This window comes from Diplotaxodon limnothrissa, linkage group LG7 (genome assembly GCF_057381915.1).
Source record: "Diplotaxodon limnothrissa isolate DT_005_m linkage group LG7, D_limnothrissa_male_GT1.1, whole genome shotgun sequence".
Lineage (NCBI taxonomy): Eukaryota > Metazoa > Chordata > Actinopteri > Cichliformes > Cichlidae > Diplotaxodon > Diplotaxodon limnothrissa.
In genome coordinates, this window is record NC_140602.1 from 45,377,310 (window position 1) to 45,396,471 (window position 19,162).

A 19,162-nucleotide genomic window follows, 5' to 3' on the forward strand; every position below is an offset into this window, starting at 1 on the left:
TTTGTCACATTACAGCCACAAACGTGAATCAATTTTATTGGAATTCCATGTGAAAGACCAACACAAAGCGGTGTACACGTGAGAAGTGGAACGAAAATCATACATGATTCCAAACATTTTTACAAATAATAACTGCAAAGCGGGGTGTGCGTAATAAAAGTCATGGAAAGCAATTTTATAAGTTATACAACAGAGGGGTTCCTAAATCTTTGGTAAGAATTCTGTCCTTCTGGTATGCCCATCAGTCCATGCACATAAAATGGGGTTACTGTGTGTCTGCCCCCTTTTATGTGAGGAACGGGCTTAGACAGGGGAGTATTCTGCCTACTCTCTTGTTTAATGTTTATATGGGTGATTTGTGAAAGCTGTTAGATGACTGTGTAACAGGTTGTGTAGTTGGTAATACCGTATAGTGCTGGCCTTCAACAATTATTGAGGGCATGCTATGAATGTGGTCTAGAGTTTGATATTCATTATAATGGCAAGAAGAGGAATATTTTTATTGACAAAAGTAAGGAGGACCAGAATTGAGCCATTCCTGAATTCTCTCTTAAAGTGTGTACTCCAATTAAATATTTAGGTCATTACATGTCTGATGATTTGTCTGATGATATAGTCTGAAGTGAAACTAAACTAAATTCAGACTGCTTTCAGGACTTAAGGGCAAAGAAATTCTTCTCATTAAAACCGCTGAATGACTCATTGGCTGGTTTTCATCTTCTTGGTAGCACATAGGCATGTATGGTTATGGACATACATAATTAGTGGTAATTTATTTTATACACCACAGCTTTGATTGTTTTTTTCCCAGATAGGACAGCTACTGTCCATCTTTGCGCAGGCTTGACTGCACCTTTCAGCTGCAGAAGTTACCAACAGAAAGCCGTGCTAATTGTCAGGTTTTCTCTTTAAAACCCCCCAAATAACTCCATGTTTGTGTTTATCCTAGAACATACTGTCCTAGTTGTATATGATTCATTTGAGTGGGAACTGAAGGCTGTTTCTGCTCTCGGGATTCCCTGCGGCAAGCCTGCTTCCAGTCTAGACATGCTTAACTCACACTCATTGTAATTACAGGAGAATGAAAACATTGGTGTAAGTCCTGAATAGTCATGTCAGTCACCCAATCAAAGGGAGTAATTCTCTTTTCTTTGGTGTAGTTTAGCAAATCTGTAACATGAACATGTGAGCTTCATAAATCCTGGAAACCCATGAAAATAATCTGAGCAGATTATGTTTCACTCTGATGCTGTGGAGGATAATGTGACTGGCCATCTTGTTAAAAAAAAAAAAAAGAAATAGCCATTGCATGGGATTTTGAAATTGTACGCCGTTTCACTTAGAAACATTTAGCTGCACTGGCTCGAGTACATAGTTTGTCCTTATTTAATTTGCACCTGAATGTTTGTCCCAGTTTGAAAATGTGAAAACTGAAAATTGACAAAAAGTTCAAGATGTTTATGTCCTCTAGACTAAATTCGGATAAAGATTTTTCTTGCATGTCTGTGTGTGTGTGTGTGTGTGTGTGTGTGTGTGTGTGTGTGTGTGTGTGTGTGTGTGTGTGTCGTGGCTCAGAAGAGATTAAAGAGAACTGAGACTGTGACTGAGAAGGCAGAGCGAGTGTGGCTGCAGCTGTTTAAGTTCCTTCTTTTTCATAACAAAGACTTTTTCGACTTTCCCAAACTGAATTCAAAGCTGAAGTTTTCCTCCTACAAGAAATTCAATTTGGTCACATTTAGCCAAAAAAAAAAAACAGTCACATGTTTGTGACCTGAGAATTTTTACAGTGTAATATGGTATTTTACTTGTGATGAGTGCCAAAACTCATGGGAATGTAAATGTTTAAGTTAAAATCATTAATTTAGTGGTTTTGTAGCTGTATTTTATTATTTAATGTTTAGATATTGACTGGTGTGAATGCATCTGCAACTAATATAGCAATTAAGATCTGTCTCAGTTCCTCTCCAAAGGTTTTGCTGCAACAAAGCTGCTATATTACCATAGTAAAGATTTTTAAAAAGGCAAGAAACTGAGTTTGGGGTTCATGCAGTTATATATGAGAGAAATATCACTACAAAGGTTGTACTGTGCTGTACTGTATGGGTTTCTGTGCTATATAGAAGAGTATAGTAGGTATATTTTGAAGTAAGAGCTCAAGGCTAAAGGAAATCCTGCTCCCAGTTTTTACTATAATTTCCAACAGTGTCACCTTTAAATGTGGTGTTCAGTCTTAACTGATTTAGACAAAGCTCTGCTTCATCTAAGGTTTTACAAAGAGACGGCAAGTCCACTGCAAATTAGTAACCCAGGATTAATCCAATCCCCAAGTCTCCCCGCTGTCACTGAATTTATCCTGTAAAAAGCTCATTAGAGTCCGAATTGGTTATCTGAATTAAAGCTCAGTGTGCTATCACATTAATATTGATATCTACCAAAATAATTCAGATGCATTTGGGATACACAGCAGCGCGGATTACAAGTGAAGTTTTGGTAATTAACACTTACGACTCTGTCTGGGACAAAGCCGAATTCTGTGTGGTTGATCCCGTTTGTGCTCACTGATTAATTTGGGGGGAACTGTAAGAGAAGAAACAAACACGCCTGAAGAGGGAAACAGAAGTCCAACGTGCATTTCCTCCAGACATACTGTACGCTTTGATTTCGGCCCCCCGAAACACAATAGGAGGGAAGGCTGCCTCCTCTGAGCAACTCACCAAACAGGAAGACGCGTATTCACTGGATTGGAGAAAATACATTCCACAAGATATCACAGCAGGGTATAACAAAGTGAGAGAGATCGAGAGAGACTGGGTTTTTTTCCTCTTCAAAACACCGGCTTTTAATTACAAATCATAGACATGAATTCAAAAAATAGTGTATATTCAGAAAAATGGGTTTCATGTTGTTACCAGGGAACAAATTCATTCATATTCAAAGGCAGAAACATCAGAGGCTGTCGATACAGTCACCTTTTAATTGGGGCTTTCCGCAGCTAGAAAACATTTGTCAGCTGCCATCTGTCTGTCTGGTCTGTCCACCCCCCCAACCCACCCACACACACACACACCTCTTACGCTACTCTTATCAGACTCAAACACCTCTTACTGACTAACTTACACCCTTCTCACACACACACAGACGTAGTCCTGCTGGCTGTGGTGCAGATACTGATCAGTCAAGACAGATCTCAAGAGCACAGTTTCTAATATGTCACACCTCCACCTCAAGAGTTTATTAATAAAAAACAGTAATGAGAGAGGGAAATTGCATGATCATAATCAACCTAATAGTTTCCCATGACTTGAGGACATGATTTCAGACTTCATAGCTCAGTACTTTTGCAGAAAGTCCACAGGAGAAGACGAACTGATGAGTATATCAGTCTTAATAAAAGTACATTCCCCTTATTTTTAAATGAGTCTCTCTTATGTTTCCTTATGTAGCTCAGTTTCAGTGCCTGCTGAAAAAAAAAAAAGGGTTTTGTCAGACACCAAAACCATAAGTCTTCAGTCAATAGTCCAGAGTGAAAAGCAAAGGTTACACCCCGAAACTGGCTGCTGCTGAACCATAAACAAGCACTCAGTACTGGAAACTTTTGATTCACCTACATTGTTCTGCAGTGTTCATTTTGACCCCAGCGTGCCTCTGGGTGTTAATCCATAGTCACACCTTTGTGGGTAGAGACTGAATCTCTGTCTTCTGCAAGGACAGGGAGCTGGCCGGGCTCGCATGCAGGAACTTCTTCAGATTAAGTAGGCACAAGCACTGGGATCTGAAGCGCAGGTCAAAGAAGGCGTAAAGGAAGGGGTTGAGGCAGCTGTTGACATAAGCGAGGCAGGTGGCGTAGGGATGAGCCAGCAGGAGGAAACGCAGGAAATCACAAGTGGCGGGAAACAAGTCCAGGTAGGAGAGTGCGTCAGCGCTCTTCAGGATGTGGAAGGGCATCCAGCAGGCAGCAAACACCACTACCAGTGTGGTGATGATCTTCAGCAGGCGTCTCTTGCGCTGGTCTTCTTTGCGCAGGGTGTTGAAGTGGCGGTTGATCGTGCAGCCGATGAAGCCGTAGCACACCATCATTGCCATGAAAGGTAGAAGAAAGCCCAGAGCAGAGGAGGAGATGCTGAGGCCGGCAATCCACAGGTTCTCCTGTTTCTGTGTCACCAAACTGAAGTCCATGGCACAGGATGTGCGGTTGGTTTCTGCATCGTACTTGGTGGTGCGGAAGACGAGAGTCGGAGCGGCCAGTATAACAGACAACAGCCAGATGGCTATCAGGGAGCCTTGCATCTGAGCCCGGCTGCGCAGCTGGTTGCTGGATAAGGAGTGGACGATGGCTAGGTAGCGATCAAAGCTCATGCAGGTGAGGCAGAAGACGCTGGCGTACATGTTGAGCAGCACCACGTAGCTGCTTATCTTGCACAGAGCCACTCCGAAGGGCCAGTGGTAACCCATGGCTGTGTAAACAGCCCAGAGAGGTAGCGAGACTACAAAGGTGAGGTCGGCCAGGGCCAGATTTCCGATGTAGACGTCGGCAGCTCGCCGTTTGCCTTGTGATCTCCACACGGTGAAGATGACCACTCCATTTCCAGAGAGGCCGAGGATGAAAATGAGCATGTAGAGTACTGGGATGACAGAGTACGATGGCGTCCACTCTGAGTAGTCACACATTGAGGAGTTGTCTGGCTCCTCGTAGTCCTCGTAGTACTCGTAGCCCACAGTTGTCTCCATATTCACCCTTTCCTCTTTTCTTATCCTTATGTTAAAAAAAATTTGAGAGCGGGGTGAAAAAAAAAAGAGACTTGGTTCACAGCAGCTGACAGCACTCTCAAGTCTGTTGCTGTATGTGAATTCTGCTTCCATTTATATACCCCCACCCAACTCGCACCCTCCCACTGCCCTCCTCCTCTGCATACACCCCCTTCTTTCCACTGACTGCCACACTAGATAATGCACTGTGAAGTAACTTCATTAAAGCCTGTCAAAGTTTTAATATATTTACAAGCAATTTCTGACTTTTATGCACAAAATATTTGCAACATGAACAAAATTCTGGAGGCAAACGTAAACTGTACAGACTCTCAGAGAAGCTGCAAACAAAACCACCAGAAAACTACAAATTTGACTCCCCCTGTAGTTTAAAAGTGCAAAAAATGTCTTAGAAAATTCTATACAGGAATTAAAAATGAAGTAACTATGAGCAACGAAAAACAAAGACAAACAAAAAAACTTGTAACATTAGCTGTTTGTGTTTTTTGTGCGTCTTTTTTTTCTAAAAAAAAAAAAAAAACCATTTAATTTCCCATATTTAGTTTGTAAAAACTAAAAAAATAATCCTAAAATCTAACTTACAAATATAACAGATACAGATTATTGATGAAAGTTCATTAAAGAAACAGACATGTTTGGACAGCAGCTCAGAGTTACGCCTGGGCACAGCAAGTTCCTTAAAGTGGCCAATTTTCATATCAATAGAGTCGTTCTGGTAGTGGACGATCCTGATTACCCGAAACCCGAATAAGAAAATGAAGGTTTTTTAACCTGGATTTTTTTGTTTTGTTTTGTTTTTATCTTGCCAGTACATGTTCAGACATGTGGAGCCACAAATTGGTTTTGGTCTGTTGAATTAAAGGACACAAAAACCATTAAAACAGGCAAAGATTTCCATTACAAATATTAGCTTTGAAGACAAACTAAAGATACATTCTGCAATTTGTTTGAGATGAATTTTTATTTTGTTGGAGATCTATATTTATATATGAAAAACATAAACACAATGGTAATAATAATCATCTATTTTAAAAATAAATGCTAAAAAGTGCCTCTGTAAGCAGCAAAACTTACAACCAGTGTGACACAAAAGACACAGTAGCCACCGTAGGTGTTACAGGTGCTGCTAATGACATTAATCAAAGTCCTGTTAGGTGCAGAGCTTTAATCAACACCATTAGTAACACCTGGGTTTACCTACAGTTTCATGTCTGAACGTCTTCCAATCCTAAATTTTAGAAACTTGGATATATATTTTTATAGGGTGACCACATCCCAATGTGGGACAAACAGTGTTTGTGTGGGACAAAGTGGGACACGTTTATATGGGGAAGCAGTCAAATGACATTTTTAAATGAAACTTTTTGCCAACTTTACATTAAGAACGATAAAAAAGCTCTCATTTGAAAGTCTTTATATATATTCACAGTATTCTCTGTGATTTCATGGTTACTTCAGCTGCTGCTCTGTCTTTGGGTTTCAGTAGAAATGCAGCCAGAAAATTGCTGCATATGTGAGTGCCTATGTTGCAGATTTATGCAAGAAAACAAACTTCCAAAGAGCTTTGCGCGAACAGAGAGATGTAACAAGCTGACACAGAAGCTTGCTGCTGTCTTAAAGTGCAAAATCACACATTTCTAACCACTGAAAGGGAAACAAAGGGGGGGGGGGGGGGGGGCTCTAAAAGCAAATTAAAGCCTTCATCTCTTCTTTGCTGTTTTGTTGGTCCAGGTGGAACATCTCAGTCTTCAGCCGGCTCCGTCTCTCAGCACAGTGGCAGCAGTGGCGCCAGGGCACAGACCTTTAGACACAACTACTGTATCACTCAACAATCTTCCTCCACTGATCCCTTCCTCCACCACTCTACCATGTTTTTCCTGTCCCCTCCTTAGTCATCCCCCTCTCCCTCTGATTATGAAGATGAGGATATATTCCCATCTCCTGTCCTTTCACCAACATCATTTACTGTCACAGAGCTGCTTGTTGTTGCCAATTATTGTGATGTGTTGTTAGCCTGCGGTACTCGGTAATCACATTGATGTGACTGCATTTGTGTTGCCTCCACATTGTGAGCCTTGATTGTCCATCCAGCTCTGAGTTCATTGGGCAGAACAGGAAAACAGCAAAGCAAAGTGAATCAAAGCAAGCTTCCTTCTCGTACTCTGGTGGGACTGAAGTCTGTTTTTAGCTGTGTGTTGACAGAAATGTGAACATATAGTTGAATAAAACACCAGACCTTGATAATCAGCCTGCCACCCACTCACTTTTCCCAAAAATAAAACCCTTGTTATGTTTTGTAGAGGAGTTTTGGGAAGAAGAAAATTAACAAAAAGTCTCCTTTAAAACAAATCAAGACAGAATCTGTGAATCTTGTGTGATGCATTTCTTGAGACCACAAAATAAGTATTTTTTCCTTCTATTTTTATTCTTGAAGGCTGGAAACTGAGCTGGTAACTCCTTGCAGACCATCGACTGCTTCACTTAATCAGACCAGAGCCTGTTTCCACAATGTTCAGCTCTTGTTTTTCCTCTTTAATTGGCCACCTGTGTGTGTCATACTGTTTGTTGTTGTAGTCCACTCTCATGTGTGGCCTAGTGCTGTAAACCACATGCCATGAATGCACAAAGATGCTCCTTGTGTTTTGCCTTTTCTTCAAGCACTTTAAGGCATTTCACTCTTAATCCCAGCCCTTCGCTCAGCTGTCATCCGTCACAAAGACATAAACACACGCTACAGTGGAAGTGTGTCTGCAGGGCTGCAGAACGCCTCTCTGATCTTTTATCGCAGCCTCGTGTGTTTGCGTGTTTATGGACCTCTTTCAGTGATACTTATAGCGCTAGAGGAGCATGAGGTGTGTGTTCTCTCTGTTTAGGTGTGTGTGAGAGCTGGTGGGGGTCTGACAGTTGTTTGATGTGTGTTAAGTTGTCAGACCACATGCACACCAGCACCCCCGCCCTCCCCCACTTTACCAAGGCAACTGTCTCCGCAAAGGTTTTATTTGTGTTCTGACGAACTCTGAGTCAGACTCGTGTGGAAAAGTTATGATGTTGCCGATGGTAAAATAACCCTCGAGGAGATACTGATCAGCACAGGTGATATTAGCAATTCAATTACAGCCTGATATCCACTTTTAATTATGAGAAACTCATTAAAGCTAACACTTGAGTTGCTCCTGGAGAGCGAGACCATTTGGGTGTCATTCTGGTCTTTTAAGCAGAGACGCTGGGGTGATTGACACCAAGTTGTTACCAACAGGGTGGAAGTTTATGCATAAATATTTCCGCAGAGACTACTGAGCTTTACAGCTTTACATTTGTTTGGCTGAACCAGCGTTGAGCTCATCTTTTAAGAAGTGATTACCTTGCATAGACTTGTGGCAGCTGGTGCCCAGTTGCCCTGCCAGACTGTGGGTGGGGAAAAAAGTTTTCACCTGTAGCTTTTCTCTTGCAGATGATACAGAGTAAAACGATCATACTCTTTTATTTGGGATGTTTCACTTGAGTTTTGGATAGCTCTACTTTAAGTTATTGTTATATTTTTGTTTTTTGTTTTTTTGTTTTTAAAAAGAGCAGCAGTTAACAGTTAACAGCAGGATGGCACAAAAGCTATGAGTACTGAATACATAGATTTCCTTATTTTCTCTTTGTCCTCCTCACATTTAGCACTGTTTCAGTTGTGTTTCACTTTCACAGCCATAATAAATAAATGGCGTATAGTACTTCGAGAACAAAGGTCACAAAGGATCAGGAAATAGCCATGCCGCAGCAACCGAGCAGTGTAAATACTAATACTGCACTTTCTTGTTTCCTTGCAGCATACGTGCAAGAGGTCAGATAATTTTTTTCTTTGTGCACTTTTGACCTGATGACCCCACTGCACTGCGTGTCATTCAGATATCAAGAAGAACAGCAGCTAAGCTCAACAACAGGTCAACCCACTGCAGACTTGTTAGTGTTTTCTGTTTGTAGGTCATCTGGCCAGGACAGTCTGTTGATAGAAATCTTCCTGCTTTCCAAAGTGTTGCTGTCTTCTGAGCCAAGACAGAAATATTTATCAAATACAAATCCGAGGACAAGACAGGAAAATCCTGAATATTTTTGTTTTTATAAATAACTCAGGCTTGGACTCCGGATCATTCGTGAAAATAGAATATTTACAGAGAGCGACTCCTCGTCTCTTAAGCTGAGTTGAGTTTTGATAATAAACAAAATGTGATGAGCTAATTCATGATTTATAGAAGCACTGTTGCATGGCAACAGCGGCTTGTTTACAGCCACAGAGCGCTGTATCAGTATGTTTTCATTTCCTGTCTGCTGCAGGATAATGACCTATAAGGAGGTTTGTTTGTTTGGTGATGGTAGGAAACAGATACAGCATATAATAGTGAGAGATGTACAGTAACTCGTACCGCCCTTGTTTACAAAGTCACAGCAGTATGAGATGCGACTGTGTCGTCTTCAGGTCACAGCCTTGGAGAGCAAACCTGCTTTGCTCAGACTATTTATTTATTTATTTATTTATTTAATAGAGTTGACTCTGTTTAGAAGATGTGAACGTGACGTATGTTTATTACTCAGTATTGGTTTGAGTGTTGCAGCCATTTGAAGCTGCAGACTGGAGCTGTATTATGCACGCTGCGGGATTTAGCCTGCTCAGGGGTTTGTTACTAATATGGGGGGGATGGGTGAGGACATGGGGGACTGGACTCCTTCTGAAAGTTTTTAAGGGATCACGTAGATAGGAATTACAGATTACAACTGCAGTTATTGAATATGCAGTGCTCAAATAGTAACAATACAGGAGTGATGAAAGATGAAGTAACTGATATTAGTTAGCGGCAGGTGCAAGCTGTATGTATACAACAAGTGTACATACAGCTATACTTGTTGTATACAAGGCTGTAGTTCATCTAGGAGGTGCAATGTACAGAAGTTTTCATGCAATCATCATTGGCACGAATGTCAATGGAAATTGTGAATGGTAATTTTACAGTTTATTAATTTCTTGTAATGTTCCTTTTTCCAGGGTAGAATGATTGTATAGCACACATCTGTTCTTAAGTTTGAAAGCCTCACCTTTACTCCTGTAAAGATACCTCTTGTCACTGTGAACAAAAAGTCTTTGTCTCACCAATCTTAAAAATACTTAAAAATTCTCAAAGTTGTTTCTTATCAACATCACCCAAGATTATTCATTTTGGCGCTACCATTGTGGTCTCAGTGAATAAAAAAATAGCTAATGGGCTTGCCTTCTGGACATAGGCAATGTTAGACATGTCAGATAATTTAAAGAACCCGTCTTCCACTTGTGTTGGGCGTGCAGAAAAAGAAAAACATAGTGGATTTACTGATAGCAGACTTAGTGGCAACTGAATCTGTAGCTGTGTCATTAACTGGCAGTTATGCATGTGAATGTTATGTGTTGAGGGAGAGGATGCATGCCGATTTGACGATCCAAACCGTTTGGGAACAATAGAGATAGGACCAGTGGTTCCTTGCAGTAAAACCCACAGTAACACATCCTTCTTCCTGCAGGGATCATCCAGCAGGCAGGAAAACTTTATCGTCTGCATTCCTTTGCCTTCTTTTTCTTCTTCTTCGTCTTCTCGTTGGAAGACCAATGTTGTCTGCAAGAGCACTAGGTAGCCTAACAACTGTGTGAACTATTCCAAATGCACCTCAAGGGTTTAGTAAGTGTTTGAGTCTTTTATCCCTCACATGTAACATGAACATTTTTATAGATTTTTTATGGCTGTCCAAACTTCACAGAGTTTTTGAAACACAAGCCTCTGGTTTAGTTTCAAGGTTGAGAAATGGACACACACACACACACACACACACACACACACACACACACACACACACACACACACACACACAGACACACACAAAATCCTGCATGTTCATAAAATAACACCCATGACTGCACTGGATGCAATACAATAAGCTATTGTAACCTCAAACCAGAGGTCTTGATGGACATGTGCTTTTGCCATTAGTTCAAAATTATAAAATGAGGTCACTTGCTGCTGTGTGTTAACACGTACATCCCTTGCTCTCTCTCTCTCTCTCTCTCTCTTGAGTGGACACACGTATACACACACAAAGCAAATATTAAGAAAAGAATATAGTCTCTCTTAGTGCCTGTTATTAGTTTATTTTTGACTTTTATTGAGAATTTCAGTATTTGAAGGTCGCTCCCATTAGTTCCCCACCACTGTATCCTATGTGCACAATGCACTTACTTGTGTAGCATGAATTTCTACAGATTACTGTGGCCCCAAAACATTGTGAGAGAAATGATAACCACAGCATTTAGCTGTCTGACACTTTTATACACATAAAATGAAAATGTAAAATCAATGCTCCTTAGCTAACTACTGGTTGATGATGTATCCTCTTCTTACGCTGTGGTCAAATTGTCCACTTGTTCGCTCACTCATCCACTAGTGTTTGCTACATAGTGGGGAACATGTGCAGACAGCTGTTTGTAGATTTCAGACCCTACTTGGACGTACTACAGTTGCATAATTATCCACCTGATATTTCTAATTATTTCTGTTTCTGAAACACTGACAGACGATCTGCACCACATTTGAAGCTACAGAAGCCTGAAGTTTATTTTTGAAACTATACATATTGTAAGTGACTTAAATCTCTCCACATTTATATAAAAATAATAACATATATATATGTGCACAGACATTTGTTACACTATATTGAAAATAAAGATGGTAACTGCTTGGGGTTGCTACTTTTTTAGGCGATGTCTTACATATTACTTGTCATTTTAGAAAAGTGTGTTACATAAAGCATTACATTACTTATTAGCTTCCTTTTGTACAGTACTGTGCAAAACTCTTGATGATGTGCTTTTGTGACAGCCTGCGAGTGCAGAAAGTAGTGAACTTAAATTGAAAAAGAAACAAGAAATCCTCTGAAACTGGTTAAGTACAAGGACTGGACTGAAAATGGGTGAAAATGCAACCATTGTCCAACAGAAAACACATCACATAATTAAGAGTATAAATGTTGGGCTACAGTCGCTCATACTGGCCACAATCTCTGCGCCAATGAGGACACATAGAACACCTATTATTTGGTTTCTAAGCATTAACTCAAAGCTGCTTTAAAGTTTTAAAACAACACAAAGAACACTTCACGGAAAATCCTGTAGCCACTGTAGCTACTGTACTACTACAAAAGAAGGTACAAATAGAAATGGAGGGTACAATCCCACAAGTGTGACTGCTGGGTTCTTAGCTTTGTATTAGCATGCTGTTTTTGTAGAAGCTTGTACTGCTGTGTTACTTTCTGGGAGGGTGCTAATTGCATATAAAAACTGTGTACAAGTACAGCTACAACAAGTATACTGCACTGAAGCTGAGCCAGAATACTGCTTTGTGTCTGAAAATAAGATCCATCTATTCATGCAGTCATTTAAAAATATTATAACTGCTTATCCAGTTTAGGGTCACAAACCCAGCTGTAACCCAGGAAACCCAGTAAAACAAGATCCACTATAATAAATCGAATGATATACATTTCTGATAGGAACTTTGATTCTCTGTATCTCTGAGTTATTCTGAAGGCAGGCCTAACTCACTAACCTCAATATTTTTTACACTTCTGCATGTCTTTGTTGATGTAAGGATCCGGCTGATGTTTCTGTTGGTGTTATCAAATGCTGGCAAGTGCTTCTGCTCACCAGTGGCTACGTTATCAGGGTCAGAGCAGACTCTGTCCCTCACACACAGACACATGCACGCCACAACTAACATATCCCAAGGTTTGACCTTCATATAATTAACACAGCTTCATCTTAATTTTTTGAATCACAGCCCTTGGAATTTTTTCTTATTGTTCTTTTTGTCCCCCTCACGTGCCTGTAAACAGATTAATGGCCCTAAAACATCAGTAATGCTTAAACACTCGCCTACGGCACTACCCCCCCCCATCCCCTTCTTTGTGTATCCTCTTCAAGCCCCCGGTTTCCTTGCCGGGGGAAAAGAGGACTAGATGGACAGGAAGAGAGGAGACAGTGGGGATGTGAAAAAACAATGGCAGGAAGTGGCTTTAGATCAATACAGATTAGTGGAAAACATCATCAACGCAGCAGAGCGGAGTCAACAAACATCCCCCGGTGAAGAGATAAACACGCCACACGAACAGTGCCAAAAACTCTTCACATGGGATGGGTCTTGTTATAGGATATTTTACACCATAAATCAGCAGAACATCTCCTACATAATACAAAATTAGCTGCTGAAACTTCACTCATGAGCTACGACATTTTCATTGTCACTGGCTTTTGATTTACAAAAAACAAAACAAAAAAAATGAGTAGTTGTTGCATGTTAGCACCCGTTATAGATTACAAGCAGCGCTGGATGACTTTAGCTAATTATAATAATCATATGTTAAAATTGGAATGGTTTAACCACAGTGAATTAGAGCTGTAGGCATTTTTAAGTTATGATGCATTCCTCTATGTTTTAAATATGCAAATAGATAAAGTATAATCATCCTCTGACAGCTTCAGTTGCAATGAATGTAATAAACATGCTGAGCAGTCCAGCCTGCAGGCTTCCATCAGCTTAAATGTACAGTGGGGCAAAAAAGTATTTAGTCAGCCACCGATTGTGCAAGTTCCCCCACCTAAAATGATGACAGAGGTCAGTAATTTGCACCAGAGGTACACTTCAACTGTGAGAAACAGAATGTGAAAAAAAAAAAAATCCATGAATTCACATGGTGTCATGAATCGCTGTGTGGCAGGCAAGCAGGAGTGGTGGACCCAAAATGCAGAACTCAGACACGGAAGTGAAACTTAAGGCGCAGCTTTATTGCTGGGAAAAACCTCGTACAACTAAACTCACCAAAAGAAAACCAAAAGTCAGAACAGCGGAACCAAGGACTGAAACACTGGAAAGAAACACTAAACTGGAGCAGGAGACCAAACACTAGGAACATAGAAGCAGAACACACAGCTAGTTGAGGGTACGACGCGACACTGACACAGAGAAACACAGGGCTTAAATACACAGACGGCAGTAATCAAGGGATGAGAGACAGAAGGGGAACACACCTGGGAGAAATCACAGCTGACGAGACAGGGGAAACGTAACTGAGCACACTCACATATGACACAAACCTTCACAATAAAACAGGAAACTCAGACACATGGAACCAGGCAAGACATTGAACTAAACAGACAGATTCACAAACAGATGGGGTGACACCATAGACAGAGACAGACTCAAAGGCAGACCAAATATAACACACAGAACTCAAACAATAATAATCATCATCATAAACTAGAAAATGATAACTAAAAGCGCTGGGTCACCGACCCAGGACCATGACACATGGTAGGATTTGTAAAGAATTTATTCGTAAATCAGGGTGGAAAATAAGTATTTGGTCAATAACAAAAATACAACTCAATACTTTGTAACATAACCTTTGTTGGCAATAACAGAGGTCAAACGTTTACTATAGGTCTTTACCAGGTTTGCACACACAGTAGCTGGTATTTTGGCCCATTCCTCCATGCAGATCTTCTCGAGAGCAGTGATGTTTTGGGGCTGTCGCCGAGCAACACGGACTTTCAACTCCCGCCACAGATTTTCTATGGGGTTGAGGTCTGGAGACTGGCTAGGCCACTCCAGGACTTTCAAATGCTTCTTACGGAGCCACTCCTTTGTTGCCCGGGCGGTGTGTTTTGGATCATTGTCATGTTGGAAGACCCAGCCTCGTTTCATCTTCAAAGTTCTCACTGATGGAAGGAGGTTTTGGCTCAAAATCTCACGATACATGGCCCCATTCATTCTGTCCTTAACACGGATCAGTCGTCCTGTCCCCTTGGCAGAAAAACAGCCCCATAGCATGATGTTTCCACCCCCATGCTTCACAGTAGGTATGGTGTTCTTGGGATGCAACTCAGTATTCTTCTTCCTCCAAACACGACGAGTTGAGTTTATACCAAAAAGTTCTACTTTGGTTTCATCTGACCACATGACATTCTCCCAATCCTCTGTTGTATCATCCATGTGCTCTCTGGCAAACTTCAGACGGGCCTGGACATGCACTGGCTTCAGCAGCGGAACACGTCTGGCACTGCGGGATTTGATTCCCTGCCGTTGTAGTGTGTTACTGATGGTGACCTTTGTTACTTTGGTCCCAGCTCTCTGCAGGTCATTCACCAGGTCCCCCCGTGTGGTTCTGGGATCTTTGCTCACCGTTCTCATGATCATTTTGACCCCACGGGATGAGATCTTGCGTGGAGCCCCAGATCGAGGGAGATTATCAGTGGTCTTGTATGTCTTCCATTTTCTGATGATTGCTCCCACAGTTGATTTTTTCACACCAAGCTGCTTGCCTATTGTAGATTCACTCTTCCCAGTCTGGTGCAGGTCTACAATACTTTTCCTGGTGTCCTTCGAAAGCTCTTTGGTCTTGGCCATGGCAGAGTTTGGAGTCTGACTGTTTGAGGCTGTGGACAGGTGTCTTTTATACAGATGATGAGTTCAAACAGGTGCCATTCATATAGGTAACGAGTGGGGGACAGAAAAGCTTCTTACAGAAGACGTTACAGGTCTGTGAGAGCCAGAGATTTTCCTTGTTTGAGGTGACCAAATACTTATTTTCCACCCTGATTTATGAATAAATTCTTTACAAATCCTACCATGTGGATTCATGGATTTTTTTTCACATTCTGTCTCTCACAGTTGAAGTGTACCTCTGGTGCAAATTACTGACCTCTGTCATCATTTTAAGTGGGGGAACTTGCACAATTGGTGGCTGACTAAATACTTTTTTGCCCCACTGTATATTGTCATACAGTGTTTGATATAGGTAGGTGGGTAGAGCCAAATATCTATGATATCGATACCAACCTTGGTATTGGAAAGACACTAGTGTGGTGGGATAGATATTGATTATTGCAGAAAGTTTACATCACAGTGATTTAGTCGTCATTAAAATGTGTCCAGAATTTGCAAGTTGATGATGATTCATGTCATAAATCATGGCACACTGCTCTCTCCTGCATAAGCTGCCTAAAAGTGTCAGTATAGGTATTGGCAATACTGGCCTTGTATTCACTTGGTATCAGATTGATACAAGTACTGCACGGCGCTAGTGTTTGAGTGACATCCCAAAAAGAAAACGTGCAAATTGAAACACAAAGGCTAATCAGGAGATTGTGACTGCGATGAAACGAAAACAACTTGAAACAGAGTGGGAGGTTCAGCAGGTCAGAGGTCACATGGAGGTTACTAAAACAGAAAACCTGATAGGAGTAGAGGCTGTTTATTGTGTAACCAAGAGCCTAGCCAACTTCAAACATACTGAAATCTGGTGGAAAATTGGCAAATTAACTGTCAATGCTGGTGCACAGAGCTGCAGTAACCAAAGAATATTATCATTTCACTGTATGACGTCTTTTTTTCTGTTAATGTATAAAACTTGACATGACCCAATAAATTTTAATTATATTTAGTCTATAAAGGGCAGCGATTTCTTTGCATCTTCTTGGATCTTTTGTATGAAGAGAATCTGTGGTCCTAGAACCTCAAGGCTTTGCTATCCTGCACTTCATGCTCTGCAGTACAGGCTACAAAGAGAGGAAATCATTCTTTCGGTGATTGCTTGCTTAGTTGTAACTTTTCTATAAAAGAGACTGGGGGGAACCCCGGGCTTAAACCAAACAGGTGTGTGCTATCATTTCCTATTACAAATCACAGAGTGTCAGAAAAAGCTGATGGAGCTGAGATCATCAGAGTTACATTCCCAACTACTGTTATCCTGAGGGAGAGTGATAAAGGGAACACACACACTTCCTGTTCACTGTCCATTCAATGAGCATCTGTCTGCCCCCCTGACACCTTCCACTCCTCTTCCTGTCCCACACGTGCTGCTCTGCTACTTGAAACTTCTCATCAAAGCCCCCCAAATACAGAGGGGTTACCAACTGGAATGTCCACAAGGTCTCAGACAACTAAGATGGATAATTTCCTAAATGCATGTTTCTCCCATAAAAAGTCAGCCTTCCTAAAGGAGTACTGGGTTGGATTAGTTTTACAAGAGCAGCTGTTTTGTCTGGCACTGTCCAGCAATAATTTGGTTTTGCACGCAAATGCAGACTTCAGAAAAATCATATCAGCAAATCATAATGGACCCACAAGAGCAGTGGAAGGCTCTTAATGAGATTGACGCAAGCGTGTGTGAGGAGATGACGTACGGCGAGGTGAAAGCCCCAGAAGAGTTTGCCCTGAGAGATGAAGATAAATAATAATACCACTACCCTGCTGAGGAATTCTACCAGGACCTTGTGGAGTGGGTGGTGCCAGTCATCATGGAGCTGGAGAGGCGAGAGAACATCGAGCGGCAGATAACCAGTATCTGCCTGGATAAGAGTCCAGATGAGATGACCTACCTGCTAAAATGCCCACTATGCACAGTTCTCAGAGATACACTCTTGTTGTATCTTGTCCTCACATGTTCCCTTCAGGGATTTTTATCAACCAGCTGGGCTGTGTTTATTGTCATTGCTATGCTGATGATACTCAGTTGTGTGTGTGTGTGTGTGTGTGTGTGTGTATGTGTGTGTGTGTGTGTGTGCGCAACTTTGCAAACTGTTGCAGGGATCTCACATATTTCAGTGTAGTGATATCATAACCTCATCCCAAATGTAATCAGGAATAATTAAACAAATAATAATTTGTCTGACTTCAAGAGCACACGAGTCCATTGACTTATGAATCATCGACTTGCAGAAACTACATATTTCCCCCCACATCCTGGTATTTTCACTTTGGTAAACCATCCTTCCAACAGCTTGAACACATCACACTCTGTTTTATCTCATTGGGTATTGACAGCTGTAACACACTTAACTTTTTTTCTTTTTTTTAAGCCAAGATGCGATGTCGTTTCTACAGTTAGTCCAAAGAGTGACTTTCTGTTATCACTTTGGTGCTGGCTTTGGGACACTCGCCTTCTGTGAAATTTAAGATGGGTTCCTGCACATATCAGTAAGCTACTGACCCCCTTATAAGTACAGCAGGCCTCTCAGAAACTCCTGTTGGTGCTCAAAGTTCAAGACTTGACGGTAACAGTTGTGCTTTGAAGGCCACACCAGCAGACTCTGCTGAGTGTTTTAAATCCTGCAAGCTTTCTCTGTTGCAGGAATTTCATTTAAGCAATTGCTCTATCATAGTTAGCCACTGTAAAGCAGGTTTTTTTCAGAACGTTCCACAAATGTTCAGTTTACTTAAGGCTGCATTTCATTTTTGTTTGTTTTTTTAAAGTCACCCCTTCTAATTTGCCCATTGGGCAGGGATGGGGGGTGGCAGGTGGGGATAAAGCTTCAGACCCTCAGTCCTTGTTACCAAAAAGCTTTACAAGAGCTTTAGAGCTCACGAAGGCAGACTATAATCTCCCAGACGCTTCACACATATGGCATCGTGAGATCATCCACCTCACTCTGCTCACCCCCCCATAAACAGCTACAGTGTATAAACAGACATCACATGAGAGATATCTGCTTACATACACATATTGTATGTGCATGCTGTTGATGTGAATCTGCTGAAAGGAAAATGGTTAAATGACTGTGAGTAAATATTGTGGATTTCATCCTTATCCACCTCTGGGATGCTCCCTTTTGAAGAAATGTTGTTATACTGGTTTTTGTACATATTTTAACATATAAAATGAGCCACATAACATAAAAGTGCATAAGAAAGCGCTGGCCCTGTATTTATAAAGTTGCAAATGTTGGCGAGATTAAGTTTCAAAATATCAGAACAATTTCTGGTGTCCAGCTCATCAGCATCTATGCTCTCTGTATTGGGTTGGGTATCTTCATGGGTTGACTTAAATTAAATGTTGTGATAGAAATTAAATTGAACACGTCTGAATTATGGGCACTATTTAAACCAGGACATTGTGCTTCATATACACTGGGGACCTTTAGCAGGGGCATGGTGCAAAATGCAGTAGCCAAGAAAACTGTGCAAGAACACTGTGGATAGAAGGTGATTGTTGTTGCTTCCAGTGTAACAAAATACATGATTGTTTCACTTTCCCGGATCATCTTTTCTTCTCAGTGTGCGCACACACACCGCTATTAGCCTGCAAAAAGCTTCACCACTGGGAGAAATAGCATTTCCAATTTAGAGCACTTATTTTCTGAAGATGATTTCACTGTTATTAAAAGACTTGTTCAGGTCACTCTACTTTTAAAGCACTCAGGAGTAGGGGTGAAACATTTTAAAAGCTAAACAAAGTATAGTGATGTCCTTGCATGCAACCGAGGCCCAGCAACAGGCGATTACACTGCTAAAGCTCAAAATTCTCATCTGCACTTTACAGAGCGTGGTTATGGGAT

At 41.2% G+C, this 19,162-nt stretch overlaps 1 protein-coding gene across 1 annotated transcript; it reads right to left on the minus strand.

The window, feature by feature from the left end:
* Positions 1-3,405: 3,405 nt before the first annotated feature.
* On the minus strand, positions 3,406-4,782 carry LOC146628929 (apelin receptor B-like). The gene has a single exon (XM_085358201.1). It carries the CDS (start codon positions 4,726-4,728, stop codon positions 3,664-3,666), a length of 1,065 nt encoding a protein of 354 aa, XP_085214327.1. The 5' UTR covers positions 4,729-4,782; the 3' UTR covers positions 3,406-3,663.
* Positions 4,783-19,162: the final 14,380 nt, after the last annotated feature.